This window comes from Sciurus vulgaris (genome assembly GCF_902686455.1).
Source record: "Sciurus vulgaris genome assembly, chromosome: 14".
Lineage (NCBI taxonomy): Eukaryota > Metazoa > Chordata > Mammalia > Rodentia > Sciuridae > Sciurus > Sciurus vulgaris.
Window position 1 is genome coordinate 58,648,721 of NC_136475.1, and position 18,934 is coordinate 58,667,654.

Sequence of the window (18,934 nt, forward strand, 5' to 3'; positions counted from 1 at the left end):
TGAACACTAGTTGCAGACATGGTTATTATGCCAAGTTATTACTGTTATCAACTTTAAAATTATGACTTTCCTCCACATAAAATAGATTCATACACGTTATATTCTTCAATACAAAAATTAGGGTACAAAATCAGTAACAATACCTTGTTCTGAAGGTCTGAGATTAAACAAGAGTTTTCTATTAAGGATGGGTTATGACCAAGAGATCCTGGCAAGGCAGCCAAATGCAAATAGGATTTCTCAGAAAAGTGCTGCAATTGCTGTTTCACCATTTTCTTTAGGACACAACTTCCACTTCCTTACTCTATTTGTTTCCTTTGGCTATATTTTACCAATCATGCTACATGTTAGAATTCTTCTTCGAATGTTTTTTAATTTAAATAACGTAAAAGAATTTAGAAATTTTAATATTTTGTTATTAAAGACCCTGAAAGGTCCAAATTCATTTATAAAGAGTTGTGCCTGGGTTGGGGTTGTAGCTCAGTGGTAGAGCACCTGCCTAGCACATGTGAAGCACTGGGTTCGATCCTCAGCACAACATTAAAATATAAAAAATAAAGGTATTGTGTCCATCTACAACTAAAAAAAAAAAAATTTTTTTTAAAGTTGTGTCTGATGCTAACAATTCTCATACACAAAAGAATTTACAAGAAATAAAAAGCTATAACTATAGTACCTCTGAAATGCTTTAAAATGTTGAGTTTTCACTATTAGTGCCATTCTTAGTAATCAAAAGAAAAGATAGCAACAAATATAATGGTATAATATGAAAAGGAATATAAGCACAGAAACACACACACACACACACACACACACACATACACACACACACACATTATATACATATAGTTACATTCATTCATATTCAACTATTTGGAACCTTCAGTCCTATTTCAGAATTCTTATCAAGTTAAAACACTAAATGTAATAATTTCCCATCTACTTTTAGATATTACTTAGATCATGAATTTCAGCATGCTGACTCTAGTACTTTTACTTACTTATTGTTTTCAAACCCAAGGTCTTGCTCATGCTCTATCTCTGAGCTACATCCTCAGCTCCAAACAGTACTTTTAAAATATGGGTTCATTAATATAATATTTATTTAATAACCCCCAAATCAGCGATTCTTATGAACTATAAGAATTATAAAGAATTATAAAGATCCACAGCAAATAAGGAATAATTGAAACTAATTCACTTCCATTTGTGTTTGATTTTTTAAAAGATGGTTTTAAAATTACTGAATTTCTTTATGCTACATTTTTCAATTTTAATTAAGCTTCTGTCTTCCCTATATTATAGTTCTTACTTAAGAGTTCTATGTTATTGTTTCTCAGTAATTTTAACTGTTGAAATTTTATTTTTACTATATTGTCTAAGAATTCTTATTAGTAAACAAAATATGACACTGAAAAAAGACCCAGCTCCAAATAAAATACAGTAGTGAATTTTTTTATTTTTATTTTTTTTTTTAGTTGTAGATGGACAGAATATCTTTATTTATTTATCTTCTTATGTGGTGCTGAGGATTGAACCCAGTGCTTCGTATGTGTTAGGCAAGTGTTCTACCACTAAGTCACAATCCCAGACCCAATCGTCAGCCAATTCTTAATATCACAAAGCAAACTTATTCCAATTTATTTTCTCCCTGTACTATCAAGTCAGTCATTAAATACTCCTTTCCTCATAATTTCATTGGGGAAAATCAATTTTACTTTCTCTAATAGGCTTCTATTACACTGAAGTGAAAGAAACATACTATCTCTGTTACATTCCACTAGAAATGGGAAAAAACTGAAATCAACACTTGAGCAATTATACCAAAAAGCTTTGAAGAAAACCAAAGTCTGTCCTAGGCTTAAAGCAAGGGATGATTAAACTTGAACTATTGACAGCATTTAACCTACAAGACAGCTGTTTCTTACCATTTTGACCTCACTATACTAGCTTCCTACTTAAAATCTGTTCCATTAAACACTTAAACATCTGAAACCTGCAGCACGTGACAAATGAACAGCATGTTTTGGTTACAAAATTAAGGAACTTATAATTTCTAATTCCTTTTAGGTGGTCTTAAGATATTTGGAAAATATTTTTATTGACTTGCTATTTCACTCTCCACCAAGAATCAATTTCATCAGCATATCAAGCAATTACACAAATGTTAAAAGAGCAACCAGAGACCAGATGCCATCTAAGATTTGTGATTTCCCCATCCAATCACTTTTACAATCAATATAAAAAACCATCTGGCCTAGGCTAAGATAACCCTACCAAAGAAAAATAGGCAGTTCATTCACTTAATTCAGATCACCAAACAATGTTTTTCAAAGAAAACAAATAAATACACACATACGCACTCAAAAAAAAAAAAAAAAAAAAAAAAAAAAAAACCTGCAGAGGTATATAGCATAGCACAGAAATTCAAATGTTTGTGTATTTTATTGGCACTGCCTAGAAATTACCCCAATCTTCACTATAAACTTAGCCACTAAAATTTACTATATAAATTAAAAAATAAAAAGAAACTTCCATTCAATATCCTCTTCTTTCCTCATCTGCAATCTCCTTAGGAATGAACCACACATATTAATTAATTATAATAATGTACCATTTCTCAAGACTGGAAGTCACAGCATTGTATTTCCTAGATTTATTATTCAACAGTGTAATAAGCTTGACATAAAATATTGTAGCACTTTACAGATACTAATTGTTTTCTAAATCTGAAGACTTTATTTTAAAAAAGGAAAACAATTTTTTTCGTTAATTTATCAGTTGATAGCAAAAACAGAATCTAACATTTACAAAGCACATTTTTCAAGGCAACAAATCTAACAAATAGAGTGTTAAAGATATTCTATCATCTCAAGTAACTGAAAACCTTGGTAACCCTAATGTAAGGGGGAAATAAAGACAAAAAAACTCCCAAATTTTTTATTAATCTAAAATTACATTCATTGCTTTAATATTCTTCACTATAAATATTTCCCATTCCAAAAACCTAGTACTGACATTAAAAAGCAGATTCAAATTCCAAACATTGTCCCGAAAGATGTATCTTACACTGCTACATGATGTCATGTGTCCAGGACAAATGAAGCATTATGGGCCCTTAGGGATAAAATTGCCTCTTGGTCATAGATTTAGGTGACACAGCATGTGATTCATTGTCTTCTGGGGAAAAAAAAAAAAAAAAAGAGTGCTAGGAGCTGCATTTCCTAGTCTAGAAGTATGGGGGCGGGGGGCAGAATACAAGAGTCAAATGTTTGTCAAATGTTTGTCTTGTACATAAACTGCTTCTCAGATGGCAAAATGTAAATAAAATTGGGGGGAAGGTGGGCTTTCTTCCAACTCATGCAAAGAGCAGAAACCACTAAAACTGGGAAAAAAAAAAAAAAAATTCTGTTGTGACCTTCCACTATCTACTTTTTTCCTACTTTTCTCTTGCCTGGATATACTTTGTAAACTATGAGTTTATATGCCATCTTTAAATAATTTTGTGTGACTCACCATTCAAACACAGTATACATAGTTCCCTTATACACTGTTGCAGCATTTGTCTCCAAAATAAATATAACAATTGTTTATCAGTTTCTTGGGGAAGTTAAAAAGAAGCAATAATCTGATAAATTTAAAAAGGAGACATTTCTGCTTCTAACCACTAAATAACAAACACTCCTAGTATTCTGTACAAAGAACAAAAATTTTTCTTTACAATGAATCCCTTGCACACAATCTTGCATTTCACACAAATAAAGATTTTAAAAAGCAATACCATGAAAAATTTAAATTGAGTGAAGATCATTTTTTCTGATAAGGAAAATGGCTATTTCTAACAAAAATTTTTAAAAGTTGATGACAAAATAATGTGCACATTTTTACTGTAATCTAAAACAGCACCAATTTACCCTACATGTTAGTAAGTATAATAACAGAAAAAGAAGCACTACTAGTTCTCAAAGCAAAGTTTAGAAAATTCATCTTCTCAAACTTGGGGACTGTAATCAATGTCATGTCTTAAAAAAATGTGAAAGGCATAAAAAACTGACAGCATGGAAGTGAAATAATAAAAATAATCTCTAATAGGAAATATACATACCACCTAGAGTAGAAGTAATATTACTTGTCCCAAAATCATAAAGTGACTAATTAGTCAATCAGCACTCTGTTTTGTTTTGTTTTGATAGCTTGTAAAATACTTTTTAGTAACATTTGAAAAGAACAAAGTTAGGGAAACCTGAAAGTCTACATATCTAACCTAAAGGATGAGGGTATATTGGGTTGGCAGCTGAATATAAACTAGTGTTATTTTTTGTCATCAAAATTTATGTATAGGGGACTAGGGTTGTAGCTCAGTGGTAGAGAACTTGCCTGGCACATGTGAGGCACTGGGTTCAATCCTCAGCACCACATAAAAATAAATAAATAAAACAGAGATACTCTGTCCATTTACAACTAAAAATATTTTTTAAAAATTTATGTGTAATATGATTTCAATACCATGTATATAATCCATAGCCAAGCAGTAAATCTCTTCAATTAAATTGGTTTACTAAAAATGAATGTCTTTTAAGGTGTATTCACACAGCCAGGCCTGGAAGCACTACTTGGGAGGCTAAGGGAGGAGGGTCCTGTTCAAGGCCAGCCTGAGCAACAGCAAAATCCTGGCTCAAAATAAAATAAATAGGGCTGGGAACTTAATTCAATGGTAGAGCACTTGTCTAGCATGAACAGAGCCCTGGGTTCCACCCCAAGTTCCCAAACAAACAAACAAAAGTATATTCATGATCAGAAATAAATTTAATAAAAGCCAGGCATGGTGATACATGCCAGTAATCCCAGAAACTCAGGAGACAGGAGGATTGAAAGTTTAAGGCCAGCCTTGGCAACAGAGACCCCATCTCAAAATAAAAATGAAAAAGGCCTGGGAACATAGATAGCTCAATGGTAAAGCTGGGTTCAATCTCTAGTAGTGATTTTAAAAAAGAAAAAAATAATAAATTTAAAAGTCATTAAAAACAAGAGTTCCATATTGATTAATTTAATATACTATTTTATGCACTTCTGAAACAAAAACTTGATTAATTTAACACAATTAAGTTGATTTAAAATAAGACTAACCTAACTTGTATGTATATCTACTTAAGAAAATATAGTTATGCTAATAATTATTAAAGATATATATTTTTCTGCTGGGCACAGTGGTAAACACCCGTAATCCCAGTAACTGGTAAAGTTGAGGCAGGAGGATTACAAATTTAAGGCCAGCCTCAGCGACTTATTGAAGTCCTATGTAACTTAAGTAAGACCCTGTCTCAAAATAAAAAGAGCTGGGGATATGGTTCAATGGTTATGCACCCTGGGTTCAATCCCTGGTACCAAAAAAAAAAAAAAAAAAAAAGTTACTAAGTAAAGCATTTTAGAACGTAACAATCTAGTGAACATTCAGTTCCTAAGTAAACACGTGGAATACAACCTAATTCTAAGTAGTCTTATCAAATGCAGTTACATACAGCTAACTAGTCTAATAGTTACTAAGTAGATAGGGTCAGCAACTAAGTGCATGTTAGTCAATAATATAAGGAATATTGGGAAAGAAAATGGCTAATTTTTTCCCCCTATTTGGAGACAGACCACTGTTTGCATTATTTTTTTTGTTGCTGTTTGTTTGTTTTGTTGTAGGTTGCTCTCCCCATCCCCAAACCTGTTGAATTTGAGATAACTGGAAAGTATCCAGGTAAAATAGACATTTGGGATATATATGATTTAAAATTCAGTGAAGATTTATCTGAAAATAAATTTTGGAGTAGTTAAATCTAACATCTCTGAAATTTGCCCAACTCTATCTTCACAACCATAATCCAAAACAACATTTCTTTTCTTTTCTTTTTTTTTTAAACAGCTGGCTCAGACTTCAACATTATCTTTTATCTGGACAACTACAAAGGTAGCATACATAAATGAAAACCCCAATACACAATGGCCCTGACTATAACTCCCTAAATTAAGTCTCTGGACTGGGGATGAAGTTCTGTGGTAAAGCATTTGCCTAGCAAGTACAAGACCCTGAGTTCAATATCTGGTGCCAACAACAAACAAATGAACAACAAGAAAAACCACTAAATTAAGTTTTCTTACATCTATGCCGTGATTTGTTTTCCATAATATGGCTGACATGACCTTGTAGAATGTGAATCCGGCAATGCCTCTTTTCTTGCTTAAACCATCAAAGTCACCCTTAAGGTCAAAATCTTTAACACGGTGTACAAATCCTGCATTATTTAGCCACTATCTAACCTCTCTGGATGCACCTTTTGCCACTCCTTCCCTTGTTTTCTATACTTTAGGCAACTGAATAAGTCATACTTTATCTTCCCTCAAAGCCTCTACAAATGCTACTCCCTCTGCCTGGAAAACTCTTCATTCCACCTAACCCTGGCAAACTGCTATTATCATTCACTTAAAAATCTTGACAATTCTCTAACATCCTAGCCTAAGGAAGCCCCCCAGTTCTATCCACACATAGTACTTTATATCTTTATAACATTTTTCACACCTAATATGGTTAAATATTTAGGTTTCTGACAGACTGAAAGGTCCATAAAGGCAAAGTTGGTTGTCTGTTTTGTTTACTGCTCAGATATTTGTTGTCTGACAGATCTGGTTATAGCTCTGCTACTATACAACTTAAACACCTGTAAAACGAGATGATTAGACTTTACTACCATAATCTACATGCTACTCAAAACTGAAATTCTAACACTACTAGCTTTCCTGCAGATATACACAAATAAGACATTTCCATCAGGTATGATTCCTAAGTGTGCATATAATACACACATACACACTAAAAATACTCATTAAGAATGCTTATTGATAAATAGGCATCATTTTAAGAGCTTTATAAGTATTAACTTTTAATCTTCATAACAATCCCACCAGATAGCTGCTATTATTAGGGACCATTTACATGTTTAAATAGATACAGGGATTAAAAGGCGTGCTCCAAACTGTAAGTGTGGCTCCCGAACACATCCTCTTCATTACTGTACTGGATGCCATTCTGCCTAGATTACTTCACAAATACAAAAAGCTGGGAAGAAAATACATACTATCATCAGTATTTCTAAGTCAATATCTACATACTCAGGCCAATGCTCCTCTACTTAAAGTTAGTTCAAACTATACTAATCCTGTTGAAGTACTTCCTGTGCATTTCTCTATTTATATGATTGCTCCCGCTATTTTAACTTTATCTACTAACCCATGGATTGCCTACCTTACCTAAATCTTTCAGTCAAGTCCTTAATTTTAATTTTTATTTTTATGTACTAGGGATTGAACCCAGTGGTACTCTACTACTGAGCTACTTTCCTAGTCCTTTTATTTTTTTAAGACAGGGTCTCACTAAATTGTCCAGACTAGATTTGAACTTGTAATCTTCCTGCCTCAGCCTCCTGAGTTTCTAGGATTATAAGCATGCAACGCAGCGTCCTGCATACCCTTAATATTTAAAGCTTAATTCAAAGACAACTCTTACCTATGACTCTTATCCCAACTTGTTCTGTTAGGGTTTTTAAATCTCTTCTATTGTCCCAGTTGCTTTTGTATGCCTTCTTTTTATTGTAGTTATTTGTGTAAAAAAGAAACCGTAGACACAAGATCACTTTATAAACACCAAACTTCTCCCAGCAGCTCAGGAGGCAGGAGGATGGCAAGTTCAAAGCCAACCTCAGCAACTTAGTGAGAACCTAAACTTAGTGAGACCCTGTCTCAAAATATAAAAAGAACTGGGGATATGGCTCAGTAGTTAAGTACCCCCGGGTTCAATCCCCAGTACCAAAAACCAACCAACCAACAAAAACCACCAAAGTTCTATACCTTGTAAGGCACTTAATCCAGACCAAGTCAAATGGACTGTTAGAGAAATGAAAAGACTCAAACATTCCTAAAAACAAGTACAACCTCAAACAAGTACAACCTCGTAACTTGCTGCCAAACTGCATTAAAAGTGCAAAGAAAAAATTTATACCCAAATTACACAAATAGTCAAGATTTGTTTCAACTAAACAAAGGAGACATTTTAATCAAACTGCATGAAACAAAAAGTTAAAGGATGAAGTATGGGGCTGGGGAGATAGCTCAGCTGGTAGAGTGCTTACCTCACAAGCACAAGACCCTGGGTTCAATCCCCAGCACCACACACACACACACACACACACACACACACACACACACACAAAGATGAAGTATGGTGTTCTCTAAAACATTTACTCAGCAAGCTACCATTTAAATACAGAATACTATGTGTGATACTATGGTTCCCATTTCTGCTTTGTTTTCTTTACTTCCTAAATTTGTTCTCCACTTAAATAGTATTTGGAAAATAGTATCACAACAGAAAACTTTTAATATTATTTTGATTCCATCTGAATAAATAGAATATTTTAAATTAGTGCTGAAGATCTGGACATGGGAGCACAGGCCTATAATCCCAGAGGATTGGTAAAGTAAGGCAGAAGGATCAAAAGTTAGAAGCCAGTTTCAGCAACTTAGTAAAATCCAGTTTCAAAATTAAAAACAAAAAAAGTCTGGGGATGTAGCTGAGTGGTAAAGTACTTTCAGGTTCAATCTCCCCCAAAAAAGATAAAGTAGTACTGAACAAAATCTATTTAGATGACATTCTATGGGTTCAGAAGAAGAAACGAGCATCTCACCTCTACTGCATTAACATTCTAACAAGGTCCTTCTCATATTCCTCCAATCCGTCCTCTCCAATATTGGTAGAATCATCTTTTTATTTATTTATTTATTTGGCTGGGGGGTGTACCAGGATTGAACTCAGGGGCACTGGACCAGTGAGCCACATCCCCAGTCCTATTTTGTATTTTATTTAGAGACAGGGTCTTGCTGAGTTGCTTAGCACCTCACTTTTGCTGAGGCTGGCTTTGAACTCTCAGCTTCCTGAGATGCTGGGATTACAGGTGTGCTTGGTGGTACAATCATCTTCTAAAGAACAAAACCCCTTTTAAAAACACTTCACAAAGTAAAGTACAAAGTAGGCAATTCAAATGCCTACAAGGGCCAGGTAGGCAACAAATGAATAAAGCTGGGCGGGTGTAAGACACAGAGCATGAGGGGATTGCCCTGCCTTAAAAGAGAAGAACTAATTAGAAGTTTCTGCCAATTATTACATGAAATCAACATTGCTACAATAAATTTTTCCCTTCCTTCCCCCTCTTCTCTCTTTCTTACCTGGGATTGAACCCTGGGGCTCTTAACCACTGAGTCACATTCCCAGCCCTTTTTTATATTTTAGAGACAGGGTCTCCCTGAGTTGCTTAGGGCCTGAGCTGCTGAGAATACAGGCATGTGTCACTGCACCTGGCTCCTTTATTTATTTTTATTATAATAATTCATTCACATTAATTGTACAAATTAATGAGTTTCGCTATGGCACTTCCATTTATACATATATTGAGCTTTGATTCTACCTACCAATCCTATTTTCCTCCTTTGACCTCCTTCCTCTCTCTCCCTGCCCCTTCACTTTTTCAAGAAATTAAAGAACTCTAGTTTTTTTGTGAAATGCACCAATACTTAAATGTTAACAAAAATGCAAAATTTGGGGGAAGAAGTGTCACAAGTCAAAACACAGCTGTTGATAAAATCTGCGAACTGGTTTACAGCAAGGGGTCTGATATTTATATTCCAATAACCATTCCCTAGAGGTTCTCAGAATTGAGTAACAGTGGTCTTCTCAATTCAAAGGAAAGGTACACAACCTTTTTACTTGTAAGGTTTTATTAAAACTTTTCAGCTAGGGTTGTGGCTCAGTGGTAAAAGCACTTGCCAAGCATATGTGAGGTACTGGGTTCGATTCTCAGCACCGCATATAAATCAAAATCAAAATAAGGATCCATTGATAACTAAAAAAAAATTAAAAACTTTAGTTCCTAGTACCATTAGTCCACTAGCAATAATAGCAAAAGGAGCATTTTTCTCTAAACAGCTTATCTGTTTTAGGATATAATTGTTTTCATGGTTACCATGTTATAATGCATATGTTATATAGTCCAGTTTTCTATCCCTGGAATTCTTTCTGGACTGTATGATGGAACCAAATACATAGTTATCTGCTTTTTAGCAAAGAAACACCACCATGAGACTCCAGAAAAATCATCAGCCTAATAAAATCTAAAATATTTGGTATGTTGGCCTATAAATTCCCAAAAATACAGACATAGAAAATACAGACTCTGGTTTGTTTCATACCACCTGAAGCTTCCTGAAAATTCTAAGCTCTTTCAATCCTTTAGCTTTTTAGAGGGATTTAAGATCCTTTATCCCATGCTTTAAAACTACTTAGTCATCTCTCCTGATTTTCTTGAATTATTTGCTTTCTCTACCAACTTCCTTGGCATCCTAGATAGAGCTTTAATATAGAACTTACTATTATGATTATTTATAATTATTTGTTTAACTTCCTGTCTTTGCCATTAAAAGTAGTTCTCAAATTGTTGATGCTCTTCCACAATAAGAAATACATTTTGTGGGGCTGGGGTTGTGGCTCAGTGGTAGAGCGCTTGCCTAGCACATGAGAAGCACTGGGTTCAATCCTCAGCACCATATAATATAAATAAATAAAGGTACTGTGTCCATTTATGACTGAAAAAAAATTTTTTAAAGAAATATATTTTTTTAGAAATCCATGACACATAAACATATATAACAAAGACAAAAAAATTCATGAAATAACACTTATACCTTCTGCTACATACAATGTGCTAAAATTTTCTCTTTGACTAGTTTTTAGGAAATTCTGGACACAATGGGCATGATGGCAGACACTAATCCCAGCTGCTCAGGAGGAAGAGGCAGGATGTTTGCAAGTTCAAGTCCAGCCTGGGCAATGCAGCAAGACCCTGTCTCAAAAATAAAAGAATCTGGTATGGTGGTGTACACCTGTAATCTCAGGGGAGGCTGAGGTAGGAGGATCACAAGTTCCAAGCCAGCCTCAGCAATTTAGTAAGACCCTGTCTCAAAATAAAAAATACAAAGAACTAGGGATGTAGCTCAGTGGTAGAGCGTCCCTGGGTTCAATTTCTACTACAAAAAAAAAAGAAAAAAAGAAAAAGGAAAAGAAAGAAATCCTGCATAATTTACTATATTGATTCTAGTACCCGTTTAAGAAATATAATACTAGAATATAAATCTTTGCAGCCAGAATGCAATACATTCATTTTTATGCTGTAATACGGAACATAAAATTTAATAAGCAAATGTTTAAGTGAATGAATAAATATAGCAGCATGCTATACAAAAAAAGTGAAAGAAGGCTTTGAAGTCAAGCAAACCCATCAGCTACCAACTTACTCATGCAATCTTTGACAAATGATAGGACTTTACTGAATCCTGGAGGATAACACCACTTACTTAATATACTACAACAACAACTAAAAAAAGTAATCATATTCCTGTCAGAGTAGGCACTCTATAAATATTAGTTTCTCTCCTTACCTTAGTATTCTTTCCTACTCCTTCCTGGGGGCATATCATGATCTTGTTCTGGCAAATAAATACCCCTTTTCTTAAAGACCTCAGATTGTACTACAAAGAATGCGTATTTTCAATGTGGCAAAGTGGAATTCAAACACCCAGCACTGCATTTACCTAATTTCTCATTATGTTCCTTTATTTACCAGAATACAATACTCTCTTCAGGGTTATTACTAGGAATTAAATTATAGATTCATATCTAATAATGTATTCATGCTATACAATAAAAGGTATCAATTGTTGCTATAATTATTAACCTCACTTTCTTTTTCTTTTTCCTTTTGCAATAATGGGGATTGAACTCAGGGGTGCTCTACTATTTAACTACATTCCTAGCCCTTTTTATTTTGAAGCAGGGTCTCACTAGGTTGCCCAGACAGGCCTCAAACTTGCAATCTTCCTGCATCACCCTCCTGAGTAACTGGGATTACAGGTGTGCCGCAAGGTTCAAGGTGAGAACCATGCCTGGTTCAATCTCATTTTCTTTTCCATAAACAAATAATCATGGCTTATTTATCCAGGAAAGAGCTCAGCGTCTGGGTTCTTTTTCCCAGTGTGCTTTCCCCAACACATTTTTTAAACCACTTCTCAGGAAAAAAGACATCTGAATAGAAAAAACACCAAATACCTATGAAAATACTATGAAGGAGAAAAGAATTTTCCTATAACACCTACAAACTTTTTAGAGATATAAATATAATTAATGATAATTAAATTATTCTGGCAACAACAGTAATATATCTACTTGGGAAGAATCAAAGTAATTTCCTGTTATCTGTGTTGGTAGCAAAAAGATTATTATTATAGTATATACATTAAATCTTTATGATAATAGCACATCTTCTAAATGGCTATTTAAGTACTGAGAATTAGCCTATTAGGACTTAAACAACTTATGTTTATAAATGTCAATGAAATCAAGACCTATGGTGAGGAGATAAATACTATTTTGTATTTCAATTTGGCCAACTACAGAGAGTAGAAATGATGTCTCTCACTACTCTTCTCTTAGCACCTAAATACAGTAGATACTCAATATCTCTGAGTTTAAATTTTTTTATGGAAAAGAAAACTAAGTTGAGGGAAGTAAAAAAATACATGAATCAAAATTAGGTCAAGGCCTTTAAGTATAGGCTGTGCTTAGTGACTTGTTCCCAAAGAGTACAGGAGGAGGAGGGTGGGTCAAACCTGGCAAATATCTCAATCACGTGATTAAGAGTAACAATACTTTGCCTCTGTGGTCTCCCTCCCTAAATCCCATCATCCCAGTTTCCTGATGAGAAAAACATCAGACAAATCTCATTTAAGGAACATGCTATAAAATTTCTGAGTAGGATGTAAAACTGTCATAGTCATCAAAAACAAGAAAAGTTAGCTGCAACAAATGTACCCTAATAATGTAAGAAGTTAACAGTAGGGGAAACTGGGTGAGGTATATTGTGTACTATCTTGCAATTTTCCTGTACAACGTAAAACTATTTCTCTTGAGAAAAAATGATGATACACATTATTTTATTTGGTGGCAAGACAGAGTATTCTCATGATGAAAATAAAGATTATGAATACAATGAAACCTAGGCATCATACTCTACAGCATTAGGAAATTATATAGACCAAAGCAAATAAATGCCCCTTAAATTCTAGTTTCCCAAAGCAGTCTTAGTTCTCAACACTTCAACTATTGACTGATAAAAATTAGTTAACTCTAGCTGTCATCTCTGCATTTCCCCGCATCTCTACCGGTAGTCACTACAGATCATGTTTGCCTTGATATTTCCCACTCATCTTACATTCAATAACTGAACTCAATATCTTCTTGATAATGAACACCCTCCAAACCTCTCTTGCAGTTATTCATTTTCCCTTCAATTGTTCTCTTTTTCCAATTCCCTTCCATTACCAGTGAGTCCTACATATGTTATGGTCAAACAAGCCTTCCTCGAATAAGGATTTTAAGCCAGGCATGGTGGCACATGCTTGCAATCCCAGCAACTTACCAATGGTGGGGCTGAGGGAGGAAGATTCCAAGTTCCAGGCCATCCTACACAACTTAGACAATGACTTGTCTCAAAATAAAACTTAAAAAAGGTTGGGATAGGGCTGGAGATATAGCTCAGCTCATAGAGTGTTTGCCTGTCAAGCACAAGGCCCTGGGTTCAATCCCTAGCACTGCTAAAAAAAAAAAAAGTTTGGGATGTAGCTCAGTGGTAGACCCCCACTGGGTTTAATCCCCAATACCACAAAAAGCAGGGGAAGGATTTTTACATCATTCTCCAGATCTTTTTTTTTTTTTTAAATTTTGGTACCAAACCATATTTAAACTCAGAAACAATGTTATTCTCAGTTATTCTTTTTTACCCTTTACTTGTAAAGACCGACTTCTCCGTCCAATTCTCCAGCTCACACACTAAGTTCTACTTTCCTTTATGCAGAAAATTATCACATTCTTACTAAGCATAAAACATACATCTGAGGATTTAAGTCTCCTTTAAGTTGTCAAAGACCTTATAATCCAGCTGGGGTGGTAAAATTTAAAAGTATAACAAAGTATATGAAAATTTATCTTGTTAATACTACATTCTCAGTTCCTTGTAACAGGGCCTGGCACATAATAAATACTCAAAAATATTTATTAAATGAAAACAAGGCAGAATAGAATGCTACATCCCAAAAGAATTACATTCTATCAGAAAAGGGAAAGAATTTTCAGATACAAAGGTGAAGGGGGGGTCTAAAGTTCCATGATTCTAAGGTCAGAGGGCAGTGAAGACTTCAGCCAGGCCTCAAGATTAAGCAGGTCTTCAGTAGTCAAGAGGATGTATAGATGTAGATTTGCAACAGAAAAACGTTACATCAGTTTAATTAAAAATAAGTAAGATTGTTATACCACACTGAGGGAGTGAATAATGAACAGTTTCTGAAGGTTAGTGGAAGACGGGAGAAGACTGGAAACAAAGTTTGAAAGGTCTTGAGAAGAAATCTGATTTCATGCTTGATATAAAAAGGGGTTTTCGTTTGAATGGTACAATCTGCAAGATTAATGGGGGTAACATGAAAGTTCTACTTGAGAAAGCAAGATGCCTCCCTATCTAGCAAACCTTCTAAGGTCTCCTTCTCCTTTTAACTCTTACAGCTCCTGACTGCATCATACAGTTCAACTTCTAACTATATCTTCTCACAGTGTAAACTTTTTCTCATGTGTACTAATCTCTTTCAACCCAAAAACAAGGATCAAATCTAGACTTTTTTCTTCCCTAAGAAATGAAGAAAGCATAGGGTTCTCAAAACTATTTTTGGAGTACCTTTTGGGTAGAGTAACATATAATCCCAGCAACTTGGAAGGCTGAGGCAGGAGGACTGCAAGATTCTGAGCCTGGGCAACTTAGAGAGACCCTGTTTCAAAATTTTTAAAAGGCTGGGTATGTAGCTCAGAGGTAGAGTGCTCCTGGGTTCAATCTCCAGTAACCAACAGCCAGGGTGGCCCACCAGCAGTAGGGTACAACATTATAAAATAGACACATATTAAGCAATAAACTATCAAAAGAATAAGTCCTGTTTGGTTGGCTTTTTTTAAAAGTTTAATTTTGATAGTTAGATCTCATAAACTAATGATGTAAATTAGTTACCCTGCAGCATGTTTTCAGGGCTTCCTGCCTTATGTAAGTATCTCATTACCTCATTTACTTTTCTATCAACTAAGCATTGGTCTCAGTGGTCAGTATATGCACTTATTTTTTTCAATTGTATTTTCTTTTCTGCACTGACACCTATGGTACCATTTCAATATTTTTCCCTATTAACTTCACTGATTGCGCACGACTGTTAAGGAGTAATTAAAATTTCAATAAATGGTGCTGCTATGACTTCTCTACACAATTCTTTTACAGATTTTAAATATTTCCAGTGGCTTAGCATTTTCCAAGTAAGACTGATTCAAATAAAAACATGTTACAGAAATAATTCAAACCCATCAAGGCATTCACAAAATGAAATCCTATGGATTAGTAATCAAGGATTGTACTTCAATGTAAAATTTTTCCAAAATCTCCAAAAGTTTATCCTCTGATTTTTTTTTTTTTTTTTTTTTTTTTTGGGGGGGGGAGGATGAGGGATACTGAGGATTGATCCTTGGGAGCTTTACCACAGAGCTACACCCTCAGGTCCTTTTTATTTTGAGACGGAGTCTCACTAAGTTGCTTAGGGCCTTGCTAAATTGCTGAGGCTAGCTTTGAACCTGCAATGCACCTGCCTCAGCCTTCTAGGTCACTGGGATTAGAGTCAAAGGCCAATGTGCCCAGCTATCTTCAACTCTTTGACCTTTCGCTTTTATGTATTCTAAAAATCAAATTTCATCCTCTTGAAATAAAATCTGTTTATGTTAACGTTCATATGAATATTTTTCCAAAAGTTTAAGAGTGCACATACACAAATCAAACTATCTATTTTACCCCTAAAAAAGTATTTTCACTGGTAATTTTATGCATTTTAGGTCATAATTTATATGTAAAAGGAAAAAAATTGAGATTCATCTACAACCACACACACATCCCCGAATGTGATTATTTCTGATTATAAAATCACTCATTAATGGTATTGAAATTCAAACGATTTTTTCCAGAGCCGGGAATTTCCATAATGCACTATTCTATTACTCCCATTACTCTGATACCTATCAACACTGCTAAGATTTTAAAAGATGAATCATCAAAACAGCAAAAGACAGCAAAAATGTCAATACATACCTTTTCTGAACTGCAAAAGAAACATGTTAAGTCTTAAGACTCGAATGATACTGAGATCGACATGAACAGTTCAGTTTTTTCCACTTCCCCAACTCCGAATGCAGCAAGATAAATCTGTATGTGGAGCTACAGCAGTTTCAAAGCCCCTGGACTATCTGAGAAGCCTCAGCCCCTAGAGCCGCTAGAGCACTCTACTGCACTCAGCCGGCCACGTGGCTGTCACAATCGGAAGGAACAGAGGAGAAACAGCATCGACTAACCTGAAAATAAATGACCTCACTCCTCCCCTCACATCAGAGTTGAGGTAGAAGAAAGAGTCTGTGTCATTTCTTTGCACGCTAAGACTTTTTCCCCGTGAAGGGAAAACGAAGTACTGGGACTGCGTTAATGCGGCTTTAAAACAAATCAAGTGCAAGAAGATCCCGAGAGTGCAGCTTTCCACGGAACTGGCTACCCCAACTCCCGGGAGCTGCGGTGGGAACACAGGCATTTTGCAAAAGGGGAAATGGGAGTGAAGTTAGAGTGGAGCACCAAGCGCAACGCACATGGACTGCTTTCTCCCAACTGTTCTGCGATCCAAGCAGGCGCCTACTGTAGAGGGGCAAACTCTGAAGGCTGAAGGGCCTCTCCAACCACAGACCTCTCACGATGCCTGGAAAGAGAGCACTGAAAGGTAGAGGCAACCACAGCCCCCAAAGAGGCGGTGAACAGGAAGTGTCCATATTGCAGCGCTGAAATACCAACTCCCAACCCTCCAGCAGTTACCCTTGGAGGCCCCCTGGGCGCCCACTGGAGGAGGGACAAGAAGGTGCCCCGGTTCAGCACCCCGACATCCGGGACCCGCGCACGTCCACCCAACGCCCCGCAGCCTGAAGTTCGCGCCTGGCCGCCTCCCCGGGCACTACTTCGCGTGGCCCAGCCAGTCCCGCCTGGGTCGGGCGAGGACTCCACGCCCGGCACGTCTCGCTCCACTTGGAGCCGGGGAACGGCGTTGCAAAGGCTCCCGAAGGCCTTGGGGTACTTCCCCAACAGCAGAACGCCCCCACGGACGAGCCCTAGTTGCCCTCGGAGCTACCGCCCAGCCGGGGGGAGCCGACACCCATGCCGCGGTTTCCGCCGCGCGACACTCCCTAGGGGCGATCACTACCTCTCAGGAAAAACTCCTAACTCCTCGCGGGGCCACGCTCCCCTCAGTCCGACACCAGCGGGAGCCACATGCGACCCGAGCCGCGCGCTGGGGACACCCCCGCGCCAGCGCCAATTCTTCACGGGACAAAAATGTCCCGGCGCGTCACGGGACAGCCGCCTCCGCGCCCCACGCCCGGCGCCGGCCGCACGCGCTGCCTCCGCGCCCCGGAGCCGCACCGCTCGGCCCGGGACTCACCGTCAGCTCGGCCGCCGCAGCGGGGAAGCGAGGGGTGGGCCGGGAAAGACACAATATGGCAGAGCACCGCAGCTGCTCCCTGTGGCTTCCAGCAGCCGCCTCCGGGAAGACGCGGCAACAAGCAGGCAGCGGCAGCTGCGGTGGCGGCCGCGCGGCACCACATCCCCCTCCGGCTCGCTTCCTCCCCCTCCTCCCCCCGCCCCGCTGCCATGGCAACGCGGCGCCTAGGAGATTGGCCCCGCCCCCTCTTCCGTCCCCGCCTCCCGCGACCCCCACGGAGAGGGCTCGGCCCTCCCATCCCCGTCCCCTCCCACCTCCTTCGGAAGGGACGACTCCGACAGCGCCCGGGGCCCAGAATGGCAGGTAGGGTGGGGTTGAAATGCGGCCTCCGGAAGGGCGGGGCTCGCACACAAGAAGGGCGGAGAGGCTGTGGGCCGGTGCGGGATTCGGGCTGAGCAGGGGCAGGGGAAGGCGGGAAAATGGAAAGGTCTCGCCTGTCCCGGGAAGGACCTATAGGAGCGCAGCGGAGGCGCGGCGCGGCTGCTGAGTGGACGAGCGGGCGCAGGGCGGGGCGAGAGTGGCCGCCTGGGCCGGTCCGCCTGGGCTGCCTGTGCTCTGGCTGCGGTGAGTGCCCTGTATTGCCTGAGGTTCTGTCATTTCCACAAGAGCTTTCCTCCATTGGCCAAGCCTCAAAAGCGCTTTAGGGACCGTAAAGCATTACTATATTAAAAAAGCGTTACCCTCACTTAAGTGAAATTTTGTAGAAACTAAGCTCCAGAGTTTCTGGTGTGGGGAAAACTGACTCTGGAACCAGGTCCAAAATTAGTAAGAATATCATTTACTGAGCGCTAAGTGCTAAGGACAGCGATAAGAACTTTACGTGCATTATCATAACCATAATGCAAACTTAACATTTTTCTAGATAAAACAGGAATGTGCAGTTAAATATGAAATTCAGATAAATATAGCAAATTTTTCTTATATAGAAACTTTCCATTTGGGACATACTTCCTGGTGATTTTGGTTTTTGCTAAATCTACCAACCGTGTACTAACTCATGAATTCTCACTTTACAGATAAAGAACTAAAGCTTAGAAAAATAACCCGTCAAATACATGGTAAGAAGCAAACCAAAAGCCTGTGGCGCCTGCCTGTAATCCTCACAACTGTGGAAGCTGAGGACGGAGGATCACAAGTTCAAGACCACCTTCAGCAATTTAATGAGTCCCTAAGCAATATAGTG

At 37.8% G+C, this 18,934-nt stretch overlaps 2 protein-coding genes across 6 annotated transcripts in view; one reads left to right on the forward strand and one right to left on the reverse strand.

The window, feature by feature from the left end:
- The window catches only part of FOXN2 (forkhead box N2), a 57,782-nt gene extending 39,411 nt beyond the window's left edge, over positions 1-18,371 (reverse strand). Inside the window, exons 1-2 of one of the 5 annotated variants that reach the window (XM_079111636.1) lie at positions 18,006-18,370; positions 13,563-13,734 (exon numbers count right to left, since the gene is read on the reverse strand). The gene's annotated coding sequence lies outside the window, so the exon portion shown is untranslated. Of the gene's footprint in view, positions 1-3,069; positions 3,092-13,562; positions 13,735-17,691; positions 17,838-18,005 lie in introns of those variants that run through there. The other 4 variants (XM_079111635.1, XM_079111640.1, XM_079111637.1 and 1 more) reach the window with 4 other exon arrangements.
- The window catches only part of LOC306644542 (uncharacterized protein), a gene marked incomplete at its 5' end in the record, with an annotated part of 118,028 nt that continues 116,679 nt past the window's right edge, over positions 17,586-18,934 (forward strand). The window contains 3 exons of the mRNA XM_079111593.1: positions 17,586-18,054; positions 18,199-18,315; positions 18,768-18,809. Of these exons, the coding sequence (XP_078967719.1) occupies positions 17,586-18,054; positions 18,199-18,315; positions 18,768-18,809 (628 nt within the window). The remainder of the gene's footprint in view (positions 18,055-18,198; positions 18,316-18,767; positions 18,810-18,934) is intronic.